General features: G+C 40.6%; 1 protein-coding gene across 5 annotated transcripts in view; it reads right to left on the reverse strand.

Annotated features, from left to right (window-relative positions):
* Positions 1-12,388: 12,388 nt before the first annotated feature.
* Positions 12,389-21,308, reverse strand: part of fam118b (family with sequence similarity 118 member B) — a 33,486-nt gene continuing 24,566 nt past the window's right edge. For 4 of the 5 annotated variants that reach the window (XM_059957224.1, XM_059957225.1, XM_059957223.1 and 1 more), the window contains exons 5-7: positions 20,250-20,378; positions 16,678-16,963; positions 12,389-12,756 (exon numbers count right to left, since the gene is read on the reverse strand). In XM_059957224.1, the coding sequence (XP_059813207.1) occupies positions 12,713-12,756; positions 16,678-16,963; positions 20,250-20,378 (459 nt within the window). In that variant the 3' untranslated portion in view covers positions 12,389-12,712. The remainder of the gene's footprint in view (positions 12,757-16,677; positions 16,964-20,249; positions 20,379-21,308) is intronic. The other variant, XM_059957226.1, reaches the window with a different exon arrangement.

Raw genomic sequence — 21,308 nt, forward strand, 5'->3', positions numbered from 1 at the left:
GTAAAAATATCTCCTCCACAATCTCCATCAGCACAGGTACAGCACAAGGTTGTGTGCTTAGACCCCTGCTCTGCTCACTTCACGCTTATGACCATATGGCTAAGCACAGCTCCAATGCCATATTCAAGTTTGCTGATGACACCACTGTTGTAGGCTGAATCAAAGGTGGTGAAGAATCAGCATATAGGAGAGAGATTGAAAATCTGGCTGAATGATGCAACAGTAACAACCTCTTATTCAGCGTCAGCAAGACCAAGGAGCTGATTATCGACGTCAGGAGAAAGAAACCAGAGGTCTATCAGCCAGTCATAATCAATGGATCAGAGGTGGAGAGGATGAGCAACTTCAAATTTCCTCAGTGTTATCATTTCGGAGGAACTGTCCTAGGCCCAGTATGTAAGTGCAATTAGGAAGAAAGCATAGCAGCATCTTTACTTCTTTAGAAGTTTGTGACATCTAAAACTTTGACAAACTTCTACAAATATGTGGTGGAGAGTATATTGACTGGCTGCATCATAGCCTGGTATGGAAACACCAATGTCCTTGAATGGAAAATCCTACAAGAAGTAGTAGATATGGACAAGTCCATCACGGGTAAAGCCCTCCCCACCACTGAGCACATCTACATGAAGTGTTGTCGCAGGAAAGCAGCATCCATTGTCAGAGGCTCCCACCACCAAGGTCATGCTCTTTTCTCACTTCTGCCATCAGGTAGAATGTACAAAGTCCTTAGGACTCACATCACCATGTCGAGGAACAGTTATTACTTCTCAACCATCATGCCCTTGAACCAAAGGGGATAACTTTGAAATACTCCCACAACCTATGGACTTACTTTTAAGGACTCAGCTCATGTTCTCGTTATTTATTACTCATTTATTATTATTATTATTTTTCTTTTTGTATTTGCAGTTTATCTTTTGTACACTGAACACTCAAGTTAATGCAGTCTTTCACTGATTCTATTATGGACTTATTGAGTATGCCCACAAGAAAATTAATCTCAGGGTTATATATGGTGACATGTATGTACTTCGATAATACATTTACTCTAAACTCTGACTGGACTATATTCAGGGATTCATCTTTTGGATCTAAACAAATATGCCACAGTTATCACTAACTTTGTCAAGACCTGTGTGGATGAGTGTGTGCCTTTGAGAACATACTGGGTGTACCCAACCAAAAGATTAGGTGAATCAGGAGATTTATAGTCTCCTAAGGGTTAGATCTGTGGCATCTAAGGCCAGCGATCCAGAACTCTACAATTAGTTCAGGTATGACCCATGGAAGGCTATCTTAAAGAGCGAAAATGCAATTCCAACATGGCTATCTGGAGAAGACAAGTATTGTACTTAAATAATTTTATAATAAACTGAACCTTGAAGTTAAGAGGTGCAATCAGTTGAATGTGTCAGCTCTGGCAGGGTTTGCAAACCATTACTTCCTACAAGACGAAACACAATCATTAATAGCTGTGATACTTCACTCCCAGCTGTGCTGAGCACCTTTACTGCTGCCTTAAAAACTGATTGCCAGGTATGATGTTGTGGTCATCACTGCATCGTGGCTGAAAGGATGGTTGTAGTTGGGAGCTGAATGTCCACGGTTACACATTATATCAGAGAGATAGGAAGGTAGGCAAAGGGTGTGGTGTGACTCTACTGGTAAAGAATGGCATCAAATCAGTGGAAAGATGAGACATAGGATCAAAAGATGTTGAATCCTTGTGGGTTGAGTTAAGAAACCGCAAGGGTAAAAGGACCCTGATGGCTGTTCTATATAGGCCTTCCAATAGCGGCTGGGAGGTGGACCACAGGTTACAACAGGAGATAGAAAAGGTGAGTCAAAAGGGCAATGTTATGATAGTCATGGGAGATTTTAATATGCAAGTTGATTGGGAACATCAGGTTGGTAATGGATCTCGAGAGAGTGAGTTTGTTGAATGCCTAAGAGATGGCTTTTTAGAGCAGTTTGCCGTTCAGCCTACCAGCAGATCAGCTATACTGGATTCAACGTTATGTAATGAACCAGAGGCCATTAGGGAGCTTAAGGTAAAAGAACCCTTAGGAACCAGTGATCACAATATGATTGTGTTCAATTTGAAATTTGATAGAGAGAAAGTAAAGTCTGAGGTAGCAGTATTTCAGTGGAGTAAGGGAAATTACAGTGGTATGAGAGAGGAGTTGGCCAAAGTAAATTGGAAGGAGCTGCAGGCGGGGATGACAGCAGAGCAGCAGTGGCATGCATTTCTGGGGAAAATGAGGAAGGTGCAGGACGTGTATTCCAAAAATGATGAAATATTCAAATGGTAAAATAGTACAACCGTGGCTGACAAGGGAAGTCAAGGCTACTGTAAAAGCAAAAGAAAGAGCATACAACAAAGTGAAAATTAGTGGGAAGATAGAGGATTGGAAACATAGAAACATAGAAAATAGGTGCAGGAGTAGGCCATTCGGCCCTTTGAGCCTGCACCACCATTCAGTATGATCATGGCTGATCATCCAACTCAGAACCCTGTACCTGCTTTCTCTCCATACCCCCTGATCCCTTTAGCCACAAGGGCCATATCTAACTTCCTCTTAAATATAGCCAATGAACTGGCCTCAACTGTTTCCTGTGGCAGAGAATTCCACAGATTCACCATGCTCTCTGTAAAGAAGTTTTTCCTCATCTCGGTCCTAAAAGGCTTCCCCTTTATCCTTATACTGTGACCCCTTGTTCTGGACTTCCCCAACATCTGAAACAATCTTCCTGCATCTAGCTTGTCCAATCCCTTTAGAATTTTATACGTTTCAATAAGATCCCCCCTCAATCTTCTAAATTCCAGTGAGTATAAGCCTAGTCGATCCAGTCTTTCTTCATATGAAAGTCCTGCCATCCCAGGAATCAATCTGGTGAACCTTCTCTGTACTCCCTCTATGGCGAGAATGTCTTTCCTCAGATTAGGGGACCAAAACTGCACACAATATTCTAGGTGTGGTCTCACCAAGGCCTTGTACAACTGCAGTAGAACCTCCCTGCTCCTGTACTCAAATTCTTTTGCTATGAATGCCAACATACCATTTGCCTTTTTCACTGCCTGCTGTACCTGCATGCCCATCTTCAATGACCGGTGTACAATGACACCCAGGTCTTGTTGTATCTCCCCTTTTCCTAATTGGCCACTGTTCAGATAATAATCTGTTTTCCCATTCTTGCAACCAAAGTGGATAACCTCACATTTATCCACATTAAATTGCATCTGCCATGAATTTGCCCACTCACCTAACCTATCCAAGTCATCCTGCATCCTCCTCACAGCTAACACCGCCGCCCAGCTTCGTGTCATCTGCAAACTTGGAGATGCTGCATTTAATTCCATCATCTAAATCATTAATATATATTGTAAACAACTGGGGTCCCAGCACTGAGCCTTGCGGTATCCCACTAGTCACTGCCTGCCATTCTGAAAATGTCCTGTTTACTCCCTCTCTTTGCTTCCTGTCTGCCAACCAATTCTCTATCCACATCAATACCATACCCCCAATACTGTGTGCTTTAAGTTTACACACTAATCTCCTGTGTGGGACCTTGTCAAAACCCTTTTGAAAATCTAAATATACCACATCCACTGGCTCTCCCCTATCCACTCTACTAGTTACATCTTCAAAAAATTCTATAAGATTCATCAGACATGATTTTCCTTTCACAAATCCATGCTGACTTTGTCCGATGATTTCACCTCTTTCCAAATGTGCTGTTATCACATCTTTGATAACCGACTCTAGCATTTTCCCCATCACCGATGTCAGACTAACCGGTCTATAATTCCCTGGTTTCTCTCTCCCTCCTTTTTTAAAAAGTGGGGTTACATTAGCCACCCTCCAATCCTCAAGAACTAATCCAGAATCTAAGGAGCTTTGAAAAATTATCACTAATGCATCCACTATTTCTTGGGCTACTTCCTTAAGCACTCTGGGATGCAGACCATCTGGCCCTGGGGATTTATCGGCCTTTAATCCCTTCAATTTACCTAACAGCACTTCCCTACTAACATGTATTTCCCTCAGTTCCTCCATCTCACTAGACCCTCAGTCCCTTACTATTTCCGAAAGATTATTTATGTCCTCCTTAGTGAAGACAGAATCAAAGTAGTTATTCAATTGGTCTGCCATGTCCTTGTTCCCTATGATCAATTCACCTGTTTCTGACTGTAAAGGACCTACATTTATCTTGACCAATCTTTTTCTTTTCACGTATCTATAAAAGCTTTTACAGTCAGTTTTTATGTTCCCTGCCAGCTTTCTCTCATAATCTTTTTTCCCTTTCCTAATTAAGCCCTTTGTCCTCCTCTGCTGGTCTCTGAATTTTTCCCAGTCCTCAGGTGTGCCACTTTTTTTTTGCTAATTTATATGTTTCTTCTTTGGACTTGATACTATCCCTAATTTCCCTTGTCAGTCATGGGTGCACTACCTTCCCTGGTTTATTCTTTTGCCAAACTGGGATGAACAATTGTTGTAGTTCATCCATGCGATCTTTAAATGCTTGCCATTGCATATCCATAGTCAACCCCTTAAGTATCATTTGCCAGGTCTATCTTAGCTAATTCACATCTCATACCTTCAAAGTTACCCTTCTTTAAGTTCAGAACCTTTGTTTCTGTATTAACTATGTCACTCTCCATCTTAATGAAGAATTCCACCATATTATTGTCACTCTTACTCAAGGGGCCTCACATGACAAGATTGCTAACTATCCCTTCCTCATTAATCAATACCCAATCTAGAATGGCCTGCTCTCTAGTTGGTTCCTTGACATGTTGGTTCAGAAAACCATCCTGCATACATTCCAAGAAATCCTCTTCCTCAGCACCCTTACCAATTTGGTTCACTGAATCTATATGTAGATTGAAGTCACCCATTATAACTACTGTTCCTTTATTGCACGCATTTCTAATTTCCTGTTTAATGCCATCCCCAACCTCACTACTACTGTTAGGTGGCCTGTACACAACTTCCACCAGCGTTTTCTCCCCCTTAGTGTTATGCAGCTCTCCCCATATCGATTCCACATCCTCCAGGCTAATGTCCTTCCTTTCTATTGCGTTAATCTCCTCTCTAACCAGCAATGCTACCCCACCTCCTTTTCTTTCCTGTCTATCCCTCCTGAATATTGAATATCCCTGGATGTTGAGCTCCCATCCTTGGTCACCCTGGAGCCATGTCTCTGTGATCCCAACTATATCATATTCATTAATAACTATCTGCACATTCAATTCATCCACCTTGTTACGAATGCTCCTTGCATTGACACATAAAGCCTTCAGGCTTGTTTTCACAACACTCTTAGCCCTTATACAATTATTTTGAAAAGTGGCTCTTTTTGCTTTTTGCCCTGGATTTGCCTGCTTGCCACTTTTACGTTTCACCTTACTACTTATTGCTTCTACCCTCATTTTACACCCCTCTGTCTCTCTGCACTTGTTCCCATCCCCCTGCCACATTAGTTTAAAGCCTCCTGAACAGCAGCAGCAGACGCTCCCCCTAGGACATTGGTTCCAGTCCAGCCCAGGTGCAGACCGTCCTGTTTATACCGGTCCCACCTCCCCCAGAACTGGTTCCAATACCCCAAAAATTTGAATCCCTCCCCCTTGCACCATTTTTCAAGTTACGTATTCATCTGAAATATCCTCCTATTTCTACTCTGACTAGCACGTGGCACTGGTAGTAATCCAGAAATTATTACCTTTGTGGTCCTACTTTTTAGTTTATCTCCTAACTCCCTAAATTCACCTTGTAGGACCTCATCCCGTTTTTTACCTATATCATTGGTACCTATGTGCACCACGACCACTGGCTGTTCACCCTCCCATTCCAGAATGTCCTGCAGCCGCTCAGAGACATCCTTGACCCTTGCACCAGGGAGGCAACATACCATCCTGGAGTCTCATTTGCAGCCACAGAAATGCCTATCTATTCCCTTACAATCGAATCCCCCATCATTGTAACTCTCCCACTCCTCTACCTTCCCTCCTGTGCTGCAGAGCCACCCATGGTGCAATGAACTCGGCTGCTGCTGCCTTCCCCTGATGAGACATCTCCCCCAACAGTATCCAAAACAGTATATCTGTTTAGGAGGGAGATGACCTCAGGGGACTCCTGCACTACCTGCCTACTGCTACACTGTCTAGTGGCCATCCCTTCCCTTTCTGCCTGTGTAGCCTTTACCTGCAGTGTGGCCAACTCACTGAACGTGCTATTCATGACTTTCTCAGCATCGCAGATGCTCCAGTATGAATCCAATCGCAGCTCCAGACGCTCAATGCGGTCTGCCAGAAGCTGCAGTTGGACACACTTCCTGCACACATAGTCGTCAGGGACACTGGAAGTATCCCTGATTTCCCACATGCTGTAGGATGAACAAATCATGGGGCCGATCTCAGCTGCCATGACCTACCCAATACTTGCCTCAACTTTTGAAACTTTCTCCTTTGAAAGGAACTTACCCGGCCTTACCTCACTTGGAGTGAAACTCATCCTCCGCCTCATCTCGTCGAAGCCTCTCAAGTCAAAGCCTCAAATCTTCACTGGCCCATTCACTCACTGGCCGCTTTCCACAGAAAGTTTTTAAAAACCTACAGAGAACAACTAAAAAAAATCATTAGAGGGGAAAAGATGAGATATGAAAACAAACAAGCAAATAATATCAGAGTGGATAGTGTTATGAGTGATGGACAGACCTGATGGACAATGGGGTGCAGAGTTAACCATTTCCCCCCCCCCCCCCGAGAACTATGAACTATTGTTGTTGTTATGCTGCTATTGAGAAAGAGAGATAAAGCCCAGGCAAGAACATCTGCTACAGATAACAAGGGAAGAGAGACACTGTTGATTTACTGTATTATGACTCTTCCTGGATTATTTACCTTCCACTACAAGGACTGTACTTGGCTCGTTAACATTCCTCAGGAGATAGCAGGAGTGCCCTGATTTGATGGACACGGTCATTTGGAGTTGATGGATAGCTGAGACCCCGTGAGTGGGGGTAAAAGACAGGTCTGGAGAGACACCCTTCAGACACACCAGTGGACACTGACTGAGTGTTGGGAACCCACAGAAAGGTGGGGGCTTTGGAGACCGAACCAGGAGATCGGTCAGTAAAGCTCACAGTGTTACAGCAGGGCCGGTGGGGACTTGTGTGTGTGTCCAGAGTGACGAGTCCACCACAGAAGAACAGTCTAGCTGAAGACCAGACCATAACTGAATGACTACAACGATACAATTGATTAAGAAAGCCACAAAAAGGTTTGCCTGCCGCAACTGTTGCTGTTACACCTCGCTCGCTCGCTCTCTCTCTCTCCAACGATTTCAACACAACAACCATAACTACTTCAGCATTTATGAACTGAACTCTATACTTTCCTATGACAATTCATTTACCCCTAGACATTGATAGAGCTTGTTTATTATTGATTATTATTATTCCTACACTTTTAGGTTTATTACTGCTAACTTGTTTTATATGTATATTTGCATTTTTGATGTTGTATTGTGTAGTTTACTAATAAACACCTTTAGTTTGGTACCACCAGACTCCAACGGATCCTTCTTTCTCTGCTGGTCAGACACCCAGTTACGGGGTACGTAACAATAGTAAAAGTTTTTTCAAGTATGCTAAAAATAAAAGAGAAATGATAGTGGATATAGGCCCTCTAGAAACTGAGGCAGGAGAAATAAAAACAGGGAACAAGGAGATGGCTGCTGAACTAAATGAGTATTTTGTGTCAGTCTTCACTGTGGAAGACACGAGCAGCGTGCCTGATGTTGTAGTGTGTGAAGGAAGAGAAGTGAGTGCAGTTACTATTACAAGGGAGAAGATGCTAAAGGTACATAAGACACCTGGACCAGAGGAACTGCACACTAGGGTTCTGAAAGAGGTAGCATTAGAGATTGTGGTGCCGTTAGAAATGATCTTTTAAAAATCACTGGACTCTGTCATGGTGCCAGAGGACTGGAAAATTGCAAATGTTACTCCACGCTTTAAGAAAGGAGGAAAGCAGCAGAAAGGAAATTATAAACCAGTTAGCCTGACCTCAGTGGTTGGGAAGATGTTGGAGTAAATTGTTAAGGATGAAGGGATGAAGTACTTGCTGAGACAGGACAAGATAGCTCAAAGTCAGCATGGTTTCCTTCAGGGAAATTCCTGCCTGGTGAACCTGTTGGAATTCTTTGAGGAGATTACAAGTAGGATAGATAAAGGGGATGTAGTGGGTGTTGTATATTTGGACTTTCAGAAGGCCTTTGACAAGGTGCCACACGAGTCTGCTTACCAAGTTAAGAGCCCATAGTATTACAGGAAAGTTACTAACATGATAAGAACATTGGCTGATTGGTAGGAGGCAGTGAATGGGAATAAAATGATCCTTTTCTGGTTGGCTGCTGATGCACCATCAATAACTCACACTGAGACGTAAGGCGAGATATCGGCTTTTATTGACTGGAAGAAGGAACCAGGAGTGAGTGTCTATCATACTATGTCCTGGAGACTGAGGCCGAGCATCAGGCCTCAGATCACCTTTATACAGGGGCCTGTGGGAGGAGCCACAGGAGCAGTTAGCAGGGGGAGTGTCAAGACAGGCACATAGTTCACCACAGCTGCCAGTGACTAGTGGTGTTCCACAGGGGTCGGTGTTGGGACCACTTCTTTTTATGCTGTATATCAATGATTTAGATGATGGAATAGATGGCTTTGTTGCCAAGTTTGCAGATGATATGAAGATTGGTGGAGTGGCAGGTAGTGTTGAGGAAATGGGTAGGATGCAGAAGGACTTACACAGATTAGAAGAATGGGCAAGAAAGTGGCAAATGAAATACAACGTTGGAAAATGCATGGTCATGCACTGTGGTAGTAAAATGTGCAGATTATTTTCTAAATGGGGAGAAAATCGAGAAATCTGTGATGCAGAGGGACTTGGGAGTCCTTGTACAGAACACCCTGAAGGTTAACTTGCAGGTTGAGTTGGTAGTGGGGAAGGCAAATGCAATGTTAGCATTCATTTCAAGAGGTCTAGAATACAAGAGCAAGGATGTGATACTGAGGCTTTATAAGGCACTGGTGAAGCCTCACCTTGAGTATTGTGAACAGTTTTGAGCCCCTCATCTTAGAAAAGATGTGCTGGCATTGGAGAGGGTCCAGAGGAGGTTCACAAGGATGATTCCATGAATTAAAGGGTTATCATACAAGGAACATTTGTTACTCTGGGTTGGTACTCGCTGGAATTCAGAAGGATGAGGGGGGTTGTAATTGAAGCCTTTTGAATGTTGAAAGGCCAAGAAAGAGTAGCTGTGGAAAGGATGTTTCTCATGGTGGGAGAGTCTAGAACAAGAGGACACAGCCTTAGGATAGAGGGGTGCCCTTTCAAAACAGAGATACAGAAACATAGAAAACCTACAGCACAATACAGGTCCTTCAGCCCACAAAGTCATGCAGCACTTGTCCTTACCTTAGAAATTACCTAGGGTTACCCATAGCCCTCTATTTTTCTAAGCTCCATGTATCTATCCAGGAGTCTCTTAAAAGACCCTATTGTATCTACCTCCACCACTGTCACTGGCAGCCCATTCCATGCCCTCACCACTCTCTGCGTACTACTTCTGAGCACCTTAAAACTGTGCCCTCTCGTGCTAGCCATTTCAGCCCTGGGAAAAAGCCTCTGACTATCCACATGATCAATGCCTCTCATCATCTTATACATCTCTATCAGGTCACCGCTCATCCTTTGGTGCTCCAAGGAGAAAAGGCCGAGTTCACTCAACCTATTCTCATGAGGCATGCCCCCCAATCTAGGAAACATCCTTGTAAATCTCCTCTGCACCCTTCCTATGGTTTCCACATCCTTCCTGTAGTGTGGTGGCCAGAACTGAGCACAGTACTCCAAGTGGGGTCTGACCAGGATCCTATATAGCTGCAACATTACCTCAGCTCCAAAACTCAATCCCGCTATTGATGAAGGCCAATGCACTGTATGCCTTCCTAACCACAGAGTCAACCTGTGCAGCAGCTTCAAATGTCCTATGGACTCTGACCCCAAGATCCCTTTGATTCTCCAAACTGCCAAGAGTCTTACCATTAATACTATATTCTGCCATCATATTTGACCTATCAAAATGAACCACCTAACATCTATCTGGTTTGAACTTCATCTGCCACTTCCCAGCCCAGTTTTGCATCCTATCAATGTCCCACTGTAACCTCTGACAGCCCTCCACACTATCCACAACACCGCCAACCTTTGTGTCATCAGAAAATTTACTAACCCATCCCTCCACTTCCTCATCCAGGTCATTTATAAAAATCACGAACAGAAGGAGTCCCAGAACAGATCCTTGAGGCACACCACTTGTCATCGACCTCCATGCAGAATATGACCCGTCTACAACCACTCTTTGCCTTCTGTGGGCAAGCCAATTCTGGATCCACAAAGCGATATCCTCTTGGATCCCATGCCTGCAAAGGGTACCTTGTCAAATGCCTTACTGAAATCCATATACACTACATCTACTGTTCTACCTTCATCAAAGTGTTTAGTCACGTCCTCAAAAAATTCAATCAGGCTTGTAAGGCATGACCTTGTTTTGACAAAGCCATGCTGACTATTTGTAATCATATTATGTCGCTCCAAACCTTCATAAATCCTACCTGTCAGGATCTTTTCCATCAACTTACCAACCACTATAGTGAAACTCATTGGTCTATAATTTCCAGGGCTATCTCTACTCCCCTCTTTGAATAAGAGAACAACATCCGGACCTCCGGACCTCCAGAACCTCTCCTGTTCCTATTAATGAATAATTGGTTGGAGTGTTCAGGGACATCTTCAATCTCTTACTGCTGCAGTCAGAAGTTCCAAATTGCTTCAAAAGGGCATCAATCTAACCCAATAAGAGCAGAGTGAGCTACCTCGACAACTATTGCCCAGTAGCTCTCACATCTATTGTGATTATGTATTTTGAGGTTGGACATTGCTAGAATTAACTTTTGCCTGAGCACAGACCTGACCCAATGCAGTTTGCATTATTACCACAACAGGTCTACCGTGGATGCAGAATCACTGACTCTCTACTCAGTCTTGGACCACCTGGACAACAACAATACCTATGTCAGGGTGCTGGGTTTATTGCTTACAGCTTAGCATTCAGCACCATCATCTGTTCAGTACTTATCAACAAGCTTCAAGATCTCGGGCTTGTGTACCTCTCTCTGCAACTGGATCTTTGACTTCTTCATTGGGAGACCACAACCAGTGCAGATCAGAAATAACATTTCCTTGCTACACTCAACACTGACACACCTCAAGGATGTGTGCCTAGCCCTCTGCTCTGGACTCATGACTGTGTGGCTAGTCACAGTTCAAATATCAATAAATTTGCCAATTACACAGTTGTTGTTGCCAGAATTTCTGATGGTGCTGGGGAGGCTTGCATGAGTAAGATAGATCAGCTGGTTGAGTGGTGTTGCACAACCTTGCACTCAACAAGTGTAATATCAAGGAATTGTGGACTTCAGGAAGAGAAAATTGGGAGGGGACACAGCAGTTTTGAAGGGATCAGCAGTGGAAAGGGTGAGCAGTCAGAAGTTCCTGGGTGTCAACATCCTTGAGGATCTATCCTGGCCCCAACATGTTAATGCAATTACAAAGAAGGTATGCCAGTGGCTATATTCCATTAGTAGCTTGAGGAAGTTTGATATGTCACCAAAGGCACTCGTAAATTTCTACAGATGAACTGTGGAAAGTATTCTGCCTGGTTGTATCATTCTCGGGTATGGAGGTGCACAGGATTGGAAAAAGTTGCAGAGTTTTAAATTATGCCAGCTCAATCATGAGCACTAGCCTCCCCTCCATCAGAGACATCTTCTAAAAGCAATTGAGGCATCCATAATGAACCCTCACCATCAAGGACATGCCCTTTTCTCATTACTACAATCAAGGAGGTGGTACAGGAGCCGAAGAAGCACACTCATTGTTTTAGGAACTGCTTCTTCCTCTCCACAACCAGATTTCTGAACAGTCCATAAACTTCTTGAGTATGTTTGCTGTCTTTTTGCATTATGTATTTACAAATTCTTATTGTAATTTATAATAATTTTTATGTATCACACTATACTACTACCACAGAACAAACTTCATAGTATGTCAGTGATAATTAACCAGATTCTGAGAATGGATCTGAACAAACACATGTAGGAAGGGGCAGGTTATCCCACAGAATTATGCAATAGATTTGTGTATATTTTCTGGGTAGTGTGCTTGCCCAAAATAAAATCAAGATTTGTAACAGGAAACTACTCCTTCATTCATTGCATTGAGTTTCTTGTCAAACTGTGTTTCAAAATGCCATAGCTGTAATATTATTTATTGACTTTTATTAAAATATTCTGTACAGAAGTCACTTTAACAGTACAAAATTGCTACATCAAAATGAACAGTAGAATTGCAGGAGTTGTCTCAGCTGGTAGAACTCAGTGATGTTATCCAAAAAATCCAACTTATTGAGTGAAAAACAAATTCAAATTGAGGTTTGTGTTATTCAAATTGAGTGTTTTAGTGCAGTTCTGAAGTGGAACATTATGAACCGTATATTTTCCATTTTATTTGTAAGAACAAGTGTTGACCTCTGGGCTGTCAGTTACTGCGTTGTGCTTCAACTATATTATAAAGCTAAGCAAAAGCTTATTTCCTCAGTTTTATTTCGTCACCTGTTTCCATTCGTTGACCTGGGCAAGAGAAAAAAAAAGTGAATAAACACTTCCAACAGAATACAATAGTTGCACCTACATTTAAGCAGGGTGTTACATATAGTTCTTGTTCATATATCACAAAGGTCCTCAATCCCATTCTGATCCCTCTCTGTGACCTGCACTGTTAAAACAAGGGCCAACATGAGATTGAGGAACAGTGCTTCATCTTCTGTCTTGGCATGATGTATCCTTCTGGTCTTTAATGAATTTTACAGTTTTAAGTAACTTGTTTCTCCATTTGTATCAGAACTGGCCAATTCTGTTCTTGGACACTAATCTATAATGTTACTGTTTTCTTCCATTCGCATAGCCTTTTCTACATACAGCTCTGCATTTTGCAGCTTTAGCATTTCTGTGTGTTCTTTCTAACTGTTCTCATTGGTTTGTAAATCAGATGACTTCATTTACATTTCACCCGAATATAGATATTCCATTTGTCCTATCAGTTCCTCTCCCTCTCCATTAGTGGAAAATATTTAACTTTCTCTTTCCAGAGGTGCTGCCTGAGTGGCTGAAAAACTTACATAGCCGGGTAGGATATTGATCTCAGGGCTTCACATTCAAGCCTGTGGGCTTTACAAGTATTTTGGACATACTTCTGAACTTTGCAAACAACATGAAATATAATTATCAATGAGGGCAATGGTAACAGATTTCAGTATGACTTTGATAAGTTGGTCTAAAGGATAAACATGGCAGATCAAATTAAATATACAGAATGTTATTTGCAAGGAAGAATGAACAATTTTAAAGGAGTGCAAGAACACACACTAAAGGAGTTTCTGATCATTTTTAAGACAACATTTATGAAATATAATAGAACAAATGAATGCCAGGGTTTGTATAGGACAAAAACAAGCCAGGAAGTTAACGTACAGCATTGAAACAAACCCTTCAACCCAACTGATCCATGCTAACCAAGATTTACAATCTAAGCTAGTCCCATTTGCTTGTGTTTGGCCCATATCCCTCCAATCTTTTCCAATCTACATACCTGTTCAAGAATTCTTCTAATGTTGTTAATGTTCCTGCCTCAACCACTTCCTCTAGCAGCTCATTCCATATACTGACACCTCTGGGTGAAAACGTTGCCTCTTGGTTGCCTATTAAATCTTTAACCTCTCACCTTTAACCTATGGCCCCCAGTTCTTGAGTCCCCAGTCCTGGGAAAAAGATTTTGCCTTCACCCTCTCCAAAATCCTTCATAATTTTATAAAATCACCCCTTGTATTTGGCATACTTTGTTCAGGTATGGGCACCTCAAATTAGTATATGAAAGCCTTTTTGTATTGGTACAAGAGATTTATTGTTACAGTAAGGGATTTCAATAGATCTGACAAGATGTATTTTTCCCCCTTGGAGCTAAGAATAAAAGCAAATCAGAGGTTGTTAAGTTTTAGAATTATGAAAGGATCTTATAAAATAATTATTTTCAGTAACTCATAACCAAATGATTTGTGAAAGAGGTTGAGACAAAATGGAGATAAAAATGAGAAGTTAGAATTTAACATGAGTAGTTTTAAAGTAGTGCAATACTTTTGGAAGGGAATCAGATGAACATTTAAAGGGACAAAAAAATCCAGAAAAGTACCAGGAATGAGCGAATTTTCTCCTTCAAAGAACTGGTAAAGTCTCAGTGGGCCAAACAGTCTGTGCATTCTGTACTATTAATTCAACCACTGCTTAAACAATGCAACTGTTATCAAGCAGGTTCCGTTTTAAAAGGTGCAACCCTTCCTCCAACATTAATTAGAATCCTGAGAGCAAGTGGCAAATCACAGAAGAGTACAACAATGATAATAGGAATGCCTAGATTATGGAGTGTTTTCCTGACTGACTGCATTTTGCAGTGCCTTGAAACAGAATTCAGCTGCCACAACTATTTTCACATTATATTGTCTCATTTTCTAAACTTAAAATATATTGAAGTAGAATTTTTGAGCTAATCTACAAAACATTGTGCATCATGTCAAATCAAAAGAAAAATTCCAAAACCTGTCAACAACTTACTAAAAATTAAAACCAAAATTGAGGTTGAAAATGTATTCATTGCCTTTGTAATTAATTCCTACACTAACTTTCCTCAGTGCAATACTGTATATTAACTCATCCAATTTGTTGATGTAGAAATTTGGAGGATCACCTGTTTTCAATGAATTTATAAATACCCCCTCTCTCTGTAAGGTCCAACAGTATGGTAGATTTTCAACAGACCAAACCAAAATTAAGACAACAGAGCATTCAAGGCAAGTTATAGAAATGATAATATGAAGCACAAAGCTGGGGAAGGGTACAATATGATCTCAAAGGCACTAAGCATACCTCAGAGCTCAGTGCAGTCCATTGTGGAAAAAGTGGAAAAAATATGAAACCACAGCCACACAGGCCACCTATCTAAACTTAGTCACCAGAGAAGAATGGCATTTGCGAAAGAGGCTGATGTGGCTGCATCAAAGTGTGGATAATGGGGAAGGTTGTCAAAAGAATCAGTGGATACAAAAGGAAACATGGGCAGAGGAATGGCAGATAAAACTTAACTTGCTCAAGTATAAGATGCTGTACTTCTAAGAAGAAAGTATACCACAAATGGAAGGGTCATTAAGAACACTGAACTAAGAATTCTGGGGTACCCATCTATCATCATTATATGCTGTGCTGTACAATGTGGAGGACCATGGTCTTGAGCATGATTATTCTGGGCAAATTTTTCTACCCAAGTGGATTGCTATTTCTCGTCTTCTGGGCAGTGTCTTTACAAGACAGGTGACCACAGCCATTATCAATACACTTCAAAGATTGTCTGCCTGGTGTCAATGGTCATACAACCATCCACCACCTGCTCCCATAGTTAAGCAGGTGCTACACCTTGCCCAAGGGTGACCTGCAGGCTAGCTGAGGGAAAGAGCATCTTACACTTCCTTTGGCAGAGACGTATCTCCACCCCGCCACCCATAGCGTCCATTCCACCCTGAAAATAGCAAAGCAAGTCAATAAAGGTGACATGGTAAAGGAGGCATGTAGCATACTTGCCTGTATTGTTTGAGATGTTGGAATATAAAAGTCAGGAAGTCATGTTGCCGCTGAATAAAGCTTCGGTTAGGTTACACTTGGGAGTATCGTGTGTAGTTTTGGTCACCCACCGCATTACAGGATGGATGCAGAAGCTTTGGAGATGGTGCAGAAGAGGGTCCCTAGCACATTGCCTGAATTAAAGAGCATTACTAAAAGATAATGTTGGAGTAGCAAAAGCTGAGAGGTGACCTGAATTAAGAATATAAAAATTATACTAAGACTTTTCCCAGAATGGAAATGTCAAATACTGCAGTGCATAGCTTTAAGGTAAGAGGGGGAAAGTCTAAAGACTTAGTTTTTGTTTTTCCACAGAGAATGGCAGCTGCCTGGAATGCAACACTAGGGGAGATGATAGAAGTAAATATGATGCTAACTTTTAACCCATGCAGCCAAATGGAATTAGCCGTGATCTCACTGAATGGCAGAGCAAGCATGGGGGACAGATGAACTGACTGTTAATTCCATTTCTTGTGCAATAGACAAATAATGTAGCACTTCATCAATGTTTATTAGCCTTTTACTTTTACCCTGACTATAGCGATTTGGTATAACTTACCTGTTTTTTTTAAGGCAATGGGGCATTATGCATTCCTCACAATGAATTAGCTAGTATTCTTCTAATCTTAAGTTTGTCTAATATTCAGATATTCAGTTTCAGCACATTAATTAAACAATAAGAAATAGCAGCTAGTTCTCCCAAATTAACCCATCTTGAAATGGAACATCTTTCTTGAAAAATCTCACAGCCTTATTACAGTAGCAAACATCAATCCATGTGACCATTTTTTAGAATGCAGTTGAATTCAATCTTCCCCGACAACATACCTTGATTTCCACGATGACAGATGACATTAGTCAGCCGTTCAAAGTATTCTGGGAGATCACAGTAGTTATCCCCGTAAGAGATCACCTTAATACCTTTGTCTAGCATATTTTCACGAAGCTTTTTAAACTCATCCACATTATCTCTACACACCAGCATGAAGTGCTCCAGATCTGACTTATTTCTTACTGCTTCTAGAAAGAGTGACTGGAATGTTGTGTCCTCAACCGTTCGTCCACAGCCAAGGAAGACAAAGGCTTTATTTTCATACAGCTTCTGAATTTCTCTCTGAACAATTAAACACATAAATATTAACAAGAGCACAAACCCTGTGCAGTAAAAAGTAATGTCCATGTACAGAAGTTAATGTGTACTGATGTGGCAGATGTTAAGGGGAAACCTCATAGAAGTTTACAAGATTATGAGAGGTATGACAGAGTTGAAATATCTAATACAGTGGATTCTGGTTAATTGGGACAACATTGGTTAACTGGGGCAGCTGCTTACTTGGGACAACACTTAAAGAACAAAAACTAATTGAGAAAATAGCTGGGACACTCTGCCGCTTAATTGGAGCAGAAGACTGCTGCTGAACAACTTCTAACTAGTCTAAGATGTGTGCACTTGTGTGGCCATGAGACAGTACACCATGCTTAGAGCAAACAGTTTTTAAATAGCGTCAGCTATGTGTGCTGTGTTCACAAATCAGTGATTTATGTCACAGATAGTGGGTGAGAAATAAGCAGTAAGACAATTCAGACATGAGAAAATCTGCAGACAGTGGAAATCCAAGCAACACACACAAAATGCTGGAGGAACTCAGCAGGCCAGGCAATACCTAGTGAAAAGAGTACACAATCAATGTTTTGTGGCAAGACCCTTTATCAGGACAATTCAGAACTGCTTTGCTCATGGTGGTTTCAAGCATTCGGGTTTGGAGATGCCAGAAACAGCCCAGAATGAAAATGAAAATATTTCACTTCTTCAACAAATTAAGAACTAGGAAGAATTTGAAAGCATCAACAGTCATCTTGCATGTTATAATGAAAATGAAGATTTGGAAGTTGCAATCATCAAAAGCATTGTATGAAGGCAGTCCATTATCTACACCAAGTGTCTGCACTGATTTTGTTCACTTACAGTCAATCAAAAGAACGGGTACACTGGATTAATTCCTGTCGATAACTATTAGGAACTGTAGTAGAAGTGATAGCTCTAATTTGTTCTATATTTCATTTAAACACATAATTTGTTACTCAGTTAAAAGGCAGTTTGTCTTTTTTAAAAAATACCTTTTAAACTATTTCCATGGAATTTTGGCTAATTAGGACATCCACTTAATTGAGCCAAAATCTACTGGTCCCGATGCATCCCAAATAACCGGAATCCACTGTTTTTGAGGGTATTAATTTAAAATGAGAAGGGAAACATTCAAAGAAGGTAGGTGGGGCAAGTTTATTACACAGGGTAGTGGATGCCTGGAACCCTCTGCCAGGAGTGGTAATGGAAGCAAATACAACAGAGGCATTTAAGAGGATCTTGGGCAGGCACGTGAATGTGCTAAATGGATGAATATGGACTTAGTGTAGGCAAAAAATAATTCATTTAATTAGGCATTACTAATTTAATTAGTTTGACACAATATCATGAGCTGTTCCTGTGCAGTACTGTTATATAAAAGCAAAATTAATTTTATATTTTGCCCATCTTTCAATAAGGCTCTGGTTCTTACTGGAACTCGGATGCAGAATATCATTGCCCAAGTGGGCTGAATTGAGACAAATTACTAACAAGCACCTTAGGGTGGACAAAAATACGTTCTCATCTGATATGCACTCAAAACCTTTTACCCCATGGGAATCACTGCATAATATTGAAGATTAAAAAAAACTTTTCTCCCAACCCCCACTCTTCCTCCTAGAATATTACATTAAAAAAATTAATTATAGTCTGCACAACCAAATAGTTAGTCATGATACTTTTACTTCATTTCAAGTTTACATTTATCAGTGGAGGTTTTCTCCTTAATGCTGAAAGAACCGGTTGATGACAGAGTACAATATACATTTATGTTGCATATGACTATCCTTCAGAGATCAGAATGATTCTTCCACTTCTGTTTCAGGATGAATTGAATTTTGAATATGAATTGCTGGCTTCAAATGGTAAATCAAACTATCAAAAAGAATTGCTACACGTCTGCAACATAAACAGGTTACTGGGCCCAGCTGACTGCACTTAACACGTCTTTCTCTACTAATTCAGCAATAACTGTATTTTTCTTCCTAATGTGGTTTTCTAACTTCCATTTAAATGGACCTATGTTATTTGCCTTAATACCTCTGTTTTACATATTCTTAATACATTTTAGGTGAACAAGTTAATCTCATTTACCTATTGGTCAGGTTTTCTTTATTAAAGCTACATCCCAAATTGGGTGGGTTCTGGAAATACTGAAATTGTATTTCAAATTCTGGCCAAATTGTTAAATTGGATACAACAGAACAACAGAAACTCTAGCACTAATATCTGCAGAACTCTACTTCCCAACTTCTGTCAATCTGAGTAACTACCCTAATCTCCCACTGTCTATATAGACAGCTTGCTATTCAATCTGGCGGGTCTCTTCTGACATCATATGCACTTGACCTTAATTACATTCTTTTACGTAATGCTTGATCATAGCTCTGAAAAGGTTGTGAGAGAAATAATAGCCAACTTACTGGGACATCACCCATTTTTCACATAGTGTCATAAATATGCTGCATGTTCATCTGAAAAAGCAGATAGGACAGTTTGATGGATCTAAACAGCAGCATCACAACGATTTAGGATATCTTTTGCATTGTAGTATCGATCTGAATTATCTGATTGCCTCTAAAGCACAGCTGGAAGAAGCAACAAAAAAAACTACCTCCCAATTAAGACTGCCAATTAATTTACATTTAATTAATACTATAAATTTAATGCTATAATTCCATCTACCTCCAAGGGATATGTACCCAGTTTATGCTGCATCATATCTATTCCACAGCAAGAACAGCAATTTGCTGGGTTGCTGCATCAGCAAATTTTACCCTTAATATAGTTCATGTAGCAGTTTTAAATTATTGGGAAAAGGACATAAAAAACAAAGTACCCATCCACTTGACCTCCTGCTCCATATCCATCAGAATATTATGTTAAAATTGTTTTTTTAATTGTCTGGATCAAGACTTTTAACAGAATTATGCTTCCACCTTGAAATCTCACACTGCTTTGACTCACCTGTAACTATGAAGTTGTTGTAAATTGAAGATTCGTCTTTCAACAATATAAACTGAGCTAAAATAATCCATGACACTAGTTCACTGCAGAGTAACATCCCAGATGTGGATGGTGACATTTTTTGTCACAGTTAGTGGAGGGAAAAATGTTAAGGCCAATTGGTAGTTCCTTGCTAAGTTTGATTGCTTATACGAAGATCCAGCTACTGAACAGTGGAAGCCAAGAAACAGCTTAATCAGTATGCTATGATTTTTTTAAAAAAAGCATCCAACAGCACTTTGTTATTTGGTCAAGAAAGAAAACTCACCATTACTTCGGTATTACGCAACACGTTCTGGTAACCCAAAGGATGTAGAACAATCCCACTGGGATTTGTATAAACACCATGAATATGTAAAACACTCATCTTTCGTTTTTCCTGTGCCCACTCTAACACCTACCACAAACATAAAAAAAGTGGACATTAGTTCCTCCAAATATATTATGCAGAATAAACTGCAATTACCATATACATTGTAATTTTTTTGGCCAATACAATATGAAACTTTAAAAAAAACAAATCTAATTGAAACAGATTGCTGTCTATTCTTAAAGATTTGTTTTATTTATAACTACATCCCTTGCATTGCTCATTAGAAAGCAACAGGAACTGTGGAGAACACACAGAGTTGAGGCCATTCTTTTGCCTTTAAAGATTTAAAACATCTGGGAGAAAAGTGTTGAAGTGAAGCACAGCAAAGCAGCAGTGCAGATGCTGCATTTCTTCAAGGAGTCGTTGAGCATGTTTCTGATTGTTGAATCCTGAAGGGCTTTGGCCTGATACGTCAGGTGTTTATTCATTTCCATAGATGCTGCCTGGCCTGCTGAGTTCTGATTTTTTTTTAAAAAAACTTGATCAGCTCAACGACTTCTTTGTGACAGAATTAAGAAGGACTAGTGTCACAGCCTACTCAAAGTAGCCAGCAGAACCTTAATACTGGAGATGATGGTTCACTTATCCTTCCAGTGAATTTGGATGATTTTGCAGAGGAAATGATGGTGGTATCTTTCCAGTTTGCTGAGAAGACTTATTTAGCAAATACAAAATCACACAAGCATATGTGAAGGAAGGAATCACTCTTCTCTGGTAAACTGTGTGTACAGCACTTCAGTTAAAAATAAATTAAACATTATGGTTTGTGGTTATGTCATTAACTATGCCTCAAAAACAAAAAGCAAATTAACATCCAGTCCTAAATGTGGAGGAGACTGGGAGCTTAGATTCTTTGCTTTACAGTGTACATAATGTCTGAATAATATACATTTCAAGCAATTCAGATTGTTAGTTCCTACAAAACAGGCTGCAACAAATGCAATGTTATGCCAA

This window comes from Hypanus sabinus, chromosome X2, assembly GCF_030144855.1.
Source record: "Hypanus sabinus isolate sHypSab1 chromosome X2, sHypSab1.hap1, whole genome shotgun sequence".
NCBI classification, from domain to species: Eukaryota; Metazoa; Chordata; class Chondrichthyes; order Myliobatiformes; family Dasyatidae; genus Hypanus; species Hypanus sabinus.